The sequence below is a fragment of the Poecilia reticulata genome, linkage group LG15 (genome assembly GCF_000633615.1).
Source record: "Poecilia reticulata strain Guanapo linkage group LG15, Guppy_female_1.0+MT, whole genome shotgun sequence".
NCBI lineage: Eukaryota > Metazoa > Chordata > Actinopteri > Cyprinodontiformes > Poeciliidae > Poecilia > Poecilia reticulata.
In genome coordinates, this window is record NC_024345.1 from 7,814,912 (window position 1) to 7,821,033 (window position 6,122).

The 6,122-nt window shown below is 37.4% G+C and overlaps 1 protein-coding gene across 4 annotated transcripts in view; it reads right to left on the reverse strand.

Annotated features, from left to right (window-relative positions):
* Nucleotides 1-1,924: 1,924 nt before the first annotated feature.
* LOC103476621 (protein kinase C epsilon type-like) overlaps nt 1,925-6,122 on the reverse strand; it is a 242,914-nt gene continuing 238,716 nt past the window's right edge. For all 4 annotated transcript variants that reach the window (XM_008429095.2, XM_008429094.2, XM_008429093.2 and 1 more), the window contains exons 13-14: nt 2,730-2,876; nt 1,925-2,567 (exon numbers count right to left, since the gene is read on the reverse strand). In XM_008429095.2, coding sequence (XP_008427317.1) covers nt 2,424-2,567; nt 2,730-2,876 — 291 coding nt within the window. In that variant the 3' untranslated portion in view covers nt 1,925-2,423. The remainder of the gene's footprint in view (nt 2,568-2,729; nt 2,877-6,122) is intronic.

Below are 6,122 nucleotides of genomic sequence, written 5' to 3' on the forward strand. Positions count from 1 at the left end.
AGCAAATATTCTTTTGGTTTTCTGGCTTAACAACCAGCCCTGTAGGTTGTTATCACCCTGATAAGAGATCCAGAAGCTTCTTGCTCAAACTTTTGCCTCCTGCCAAGAAGCACTGAGAGGGACAAAGCCCTGGTGAGGTGAAGATTCCAGAGACATTTCATAAAGTTGGTTCCTCAATATTTTACATCTCTGCCGAGGGTACAGCCAATCAGAGTCAATGAACATGTTTGCTGCTTCCTGATTGTCTGTTTTGCTAATGATAGTCAATAGCATGTTAAGTAGCACAGGGCATGGGTATTTCAGCTGACTTTTCTTTTGATTATTTTAGATTTTTGTGGAAAAAAAAATCCATGTATAGGCAAATTTTCCGTGAATATGTGGAGTGGCGTTCACTGTATTTTAAAACGTTGTTGGACTATTCACCTCACCATCACCTTCACAAGCAAGGTGACTTTTTTTTTTATACATGTCCATGTGACAGTGCAGGAATATTTTTTCAATGAATAAAGCCAGATTTTTATATAAAGGAATGTGATAATTATCGTAAACCACCTTCAATGTGTAAACACTGTAGAATCAATGGTGTGGAAATGCTTAGATTTTCTTCTTTCAAATGAAAACCTGACAGTTTCAAATCCTGGTTAGAGAAAAGGGTATTTCTTATGGTACAAATATGCCTCAAGGTTTATTTGCAATGTCATACAGACCAGATTGTTTCTATTTTTAATATAACTAGATGTCTGAGTCCCAGTAAAACTTTTTCCATATTTTCTTAGCTGAAAACCACAAACTTGATTGAATTTAAGTAGATTTTGTTTTGGAAGAAACTAACACAGAATAGTGCACAAAACTTGGAAATGAGTGGCATCTATTTGCATTCAGATCCCTTTAGTTTGATATTTATGTCTCAGAATGGTCCAGTCAAAGTCCAGACCTAAATTTAATTGAGAAAATATGGCATGTTTTGATGTCTTCCAAACGAAGACTCTGGGTTTCTTTTAGAGCTCGATGTACAAATAATGGGTTTGAACTGATTATCGAAATATTGGAAATCCATATTTTATTTATCTTCCACTTTACAGTTATGCACTACCATGTGGTTCTATTATGTGAAAAAAAGAGAAACATTTTCACATAAAATGTCATTAAAAATGTCAAAGTTTATGGTTGTAATCTGAAAAACTTGAAAAAGTCCAAGTGGTAACTCTTAAGTGCAACATAACTGGATTCAGGTAAACGTGTTGGTGAAGACAGTCAGAGTGGAGGAGTCTGACAATTCTAATCATTATTATTATTTACAGAAAAATAAAAGTTGAGAAACTTTTTTTTTTACCTAGTTTTAAACCAAACAGCCCATGAAGGTTTGCTTTCCCATTTGAGTTGCCATTCCTTAATATGCCGTCATAATTTTCTGCTTTCTTTCCATTCTTTGCTTCAAATAAAGTGTGTTGGCACTTCGCCTGGAAGCACAAGCACCTTTAAAGAACTGAAAGCCTATACATGAAGGCAGATCTCACTAAAATTGTCTTTGGTAGCACAGACAGTGGCTCCCTAACCAACATCATTGTCTGAAAGGGCTTCACTCAGCAACTGACGCTCCCAGTGTCACGCTACGTCAGGCTCAGTTAGCAAGAAACTAACGTACCATTTAGGGCTTACTAAGAGCTGGACCATCAGTTTCCTACGATAACGCATTGTAGAAAAAACAAAAATTGTAAGGTTGGAACAAAAACACAATGAAATTTCCTACAAAAAATTCAGAAATCATTTGAAATTTCTGAGTTTGAGGAGTCAAAAATTTTATATTTTAGACTCTAAGAAAATTTTTAAACTCAGAAATGTCCAAGTTTTTTCTAGAAAATTTCTGAGATTAATCTAATAATTTCTGAATTTATTGTTGGACAGTTACAATTTTTTTTATATATATATATGATGGCCCTAATACACCGTCATCAGTTTCTGCTTTCTCTCCATTCTTTGCTTCAAATAGAGCCTTGCTAAGTAAAAATTAAAGCTTAGCAATGCAAATGTTGAGGACTTGGTGCCTCTTCCTAACATTTCCTTTCTTGCTTTGACTGAAAGTAAGACATCAACTTCTCTGCCTTCCCGCGCTTCATTTTTCAGGGAATAAAGATCTTTTTTTTTTTTTTTTGCTTTAAATGAAATTAGTCATTCATGTCTTTGCCATTCAGACAAGAGAAAAAACAAACAAACATTCTTTACAGGCAGATACAGGACACGTCAGATTGTGTGAAGGAATGAGCGTCTTTCTGGAGATGCATGCACACCCCTGCCTCATGCTGCTGAAGCATACAGTTATAGTTCATATGTATAAATGGACAAACAAAAGCACAGGATCCGTAATGAAGACACGATGGTCTAGTATAATTCCTGGGATAGTTGAGATAAAACATGTCGGCAATCTAAGATGTTTCATCTCCGAAGTACGAGAATCCTTTGAACTCATCTTGGTTGATCTGCTTGATGATGCTGTCATCCACGGGCGTCAGGACAGGTTCTTCACGTGTAAAGTCCTGGTCAAAGTTATTGACGTCCCTTTTGGTTTTCTGTAAGAAGCAGAACATCAGATAAGGTGCTGCTTGGTCAGATTTCAGCCTTTGTACTTGTGGGACTCCTGCAGCCGTGTCAGTGGTTTTTAACCAAGTTAGAAAACAAACAAGAACTTTATTTCTTAAGCATTAGCACACAATCTCCCAGACTGAACTCACAATACGAGGTTTAAACGGCGGCTTGATCTTCCTCTGGTCCAGCAACATCCAGTCAATTTCTCTGAAGAACGGATGGAGCTTGATGGCATCCTCACAGCCTTGCGCTGCCACGCAGCCCAGACGCTTGTTCGGACTCTTCGTCATGAACTGACAAACACAAGGAGACAGAGGATCATTAGTTTAAAGGAGCAGCATGGGAGGTTTAGTAACATCTTGTGGCATCGGCACAAACTGCAACCTATGTAGAAATTAAAAGGAGCTCAACCATTTTTTTTCAACTGCATTTTGTTTTCATAATTCTTTTTATCAATTGTTTCAATCATGTGTGGTTTTTATTTCCATTTTTTTATTTATTTATTTATTTCTTAAATTGTTTTTGGTGGTTGTGGTTTGTTTTAGATATTTAAAATTAGAGGTGTGCCGATCGATCGGCACACCTCTTTTTCACGGCCGATTCCCGTGAAAAAGTGTATGATCGGTGATCGCCGATCACGGTCTCTTGTTGCCGATCACACAAACTGATCACCTGCATCTCATTTCGCAGCCTGCATGTGCAGCTGGTCTCCTCTTTCCATCATACTGCACAAACGCCCAGCAACAAATCCTAAACGATGTCATGTGGAACTATAACGCACTGAGTGAATGGGGAAGTTTGCGTGTTGCAGCGCGAAAATTACCTCTGGCTCGGGGGTGAAGCAGGTCAAAATGCATCAACACGACGAATCTAATATGGCATAAAAACAGTGCCATACTTGACAGAGTTTGGCTATATCGAGGTTCACTGAAGTAAAAAAAAAGACATATGAAGCGAGATAGCAGGTGAAGCAGCGCACAGCTACAAACACTCACCCAGATTAGCATGATGGTCAGAAAGCTAAACAAATAATCCGCAAAATTATTTAAATCATCGAGCTGCGATATAAGACGCTGGTTCTGCTCTCGCTGTTGAACCGCTGCTAGCAGCTACCTGTAGCTGTTACGCGCTACAGGTAGCTGAGGTGCTCTATTTTCGAGCGCCTCTGTCTATTTCACAGACCAGCGCCTCTTCTGCTCCACCTGGTAGTGACTCTCACATCGAACCTTTGCTTAAAGCTGCAGCATCTAACTTAAAAAAATACATTTTACATACGTATTAAAACTTTCTCTATCCTAACATGAGACAGATAATCTCTGAAAAAATAATCTCCTCTGCCTCCTCCCTGTTCTGCATAATTACTCTGCTCAGTCAGAAACAGCCACCTGGAACTAGCAGTAATCAGCTAGCCACCATGCTATCAGGAAGTTTTCATTCAGTAACTCAGGATTGTTTATTGTAATGGATCCTGTGTTTGCCTTTGAATGTTATACTTGAATTTTTTGGCAATGTTGAGAGGTTTTATTTTGACTTTTTACATTGCTTGGCCTCTTCAGAGCCTTCATATGTTTTCAGTCTGTTAAAGTATACCTAAATTGTACTGCTACAGTATTACCTATAGCAGTACAATTTGCCCAATGCCAATTTAGTTTTGTTTTTTTCTTGGAAAAAGTTATTAAAAACAAGTTTTTGTCTAAATTAAGGTGAATTCATGGTTCCTTTTTCCACATAATGTAACCAGTAGTGCTTATGATTAAAAAATAATAATTATGTGATCGGTATCGGTGATCGGCCCTGGGTGATCGGAATTGGAATCGGCAGGAAAAAACCTGATCGTCACATCTCTATTTAAAATATATTCCAGTTCCAGTGTGATGCCTTCAGTAAAAAATGTTGTTTACTGGTCTATGAGAGAGCAAACTTGGATTTAATTTTTAATTTTTTTTTCATTATCTGTATATTACTGGAAAATGGTCTCAAAACAATTATATTATTATTTATTGCAGTAATTATGGGGAGGATTTAATGTCCAACAAAATTTGTCATCCTGACCAATCAAAAGCTGACATTAAATAAACATGAAAAATTTTTTGGGGGGGCAACAATTTAAGGAATACTGTTTGTCTTAGGGGCCAATGCCAAGGGGGGCAGTTCCAGAGGGCTGGTGCTGGGGACTAGTGCCCGTCTCCAAGGGACAACAGGTCAGAGAACCTAGTGCCTGCGCAAGGAGAACATGCTGACTCAGTGATGGGATTCAAACCCAGCACCTTCTTGCTGCCAGCTATGCCACTCTGCAGGCCGGTTTAATTTCATGAAAATAAATAATAATAAGGATTTAATATTTGAATTTCTCTAGTATTTGTATTATTTAATTTTGCCTTACATTATGTATTTTAATTCCTTTGGTATACGTTTTGTGTTTCTTGTGTCATTTATGATGTTCTTACTAATCTTACTGAATTTTTGCAAAGTCTGAAACACTTTGTTGCATTTGTTTAAAGAGCTATTAAAATAAAGCATTATTATTATTATTATTATTATTATTATTATTATTATGAAAAGACAAAGCAGAACCTACAACTACTGGCTCATTTTAAAGTAGCCTACATATCATTTCTGCTGAGCGAGTCAATTCTGCCCGGTTTGAGCTGCTGCATTTTAAGAAAATAATTAGCAATGTTGATTTTCAGTCATCATCTGAAGATTAGGTTAGGAGATAAAAGCGTGATGTTTATTAAAGAGGGGCAACTTTTAGTTTTGTAGTTTTGTTTGTGCTTCTAACACTTAATTTGTGGGTACTGTATGTTCACGTGTTTGTGGATGTGTTGAGGACATCAGGCCTCTTCTGTTTGCTCCACCTGATTACAGCTAATAGCTTGGAAAACTGACGGTCACCTAAAGTCCCCAAAATAGACGCCAACATCTACCAAATGGAACATTAGCTGTAAATAAAAATCTAAGCAATCATTTCCACAGGATCACAGTATGACATTCATTTGCAGTAAGTGTCAGAGCCCGGCCGTTTATATCATGGAAAAGACAGAAGTTCATTAAACAGTTTGTATCAGTCACGAAAGTAAAATAAACTTTATCTTTAGATGGTTTAACTTCAGTTTCATCTGTCTTTCCTGTTTTGATCTTTTCCTGTTTATTCATTTAACTCTGGTCTTCATTCCTCTGTTTTCCTGCTTGGTTCATCAGGTTCCTCAGATTACTGTTACTTAAGTTTCTTTGGTCTTTCAGTTTCACGTTTATTCCTATTTTCCCTCTGTCTCAGTTTGGTCATCTTTCCCCCTTCCTCACCATGCCAGAGAACTGAGGCCTTTACCATGGCGTATTAAATATTAATCTACATAAAACAAAAATATAAAGAGTAAATTTTTGCCAAATAATCTAGAAAAAAATTTTTAGATTATTCTCAGAAATTTTCAGCTTTTCATTGGGGCCTGCCATAGCAATGCATAGGGAGAGCAGTGACTGACTTGCAAAGCAAGTCAGTCACTGCCTCCATGCATTGCATGGCAGGCACCTATTGTTCT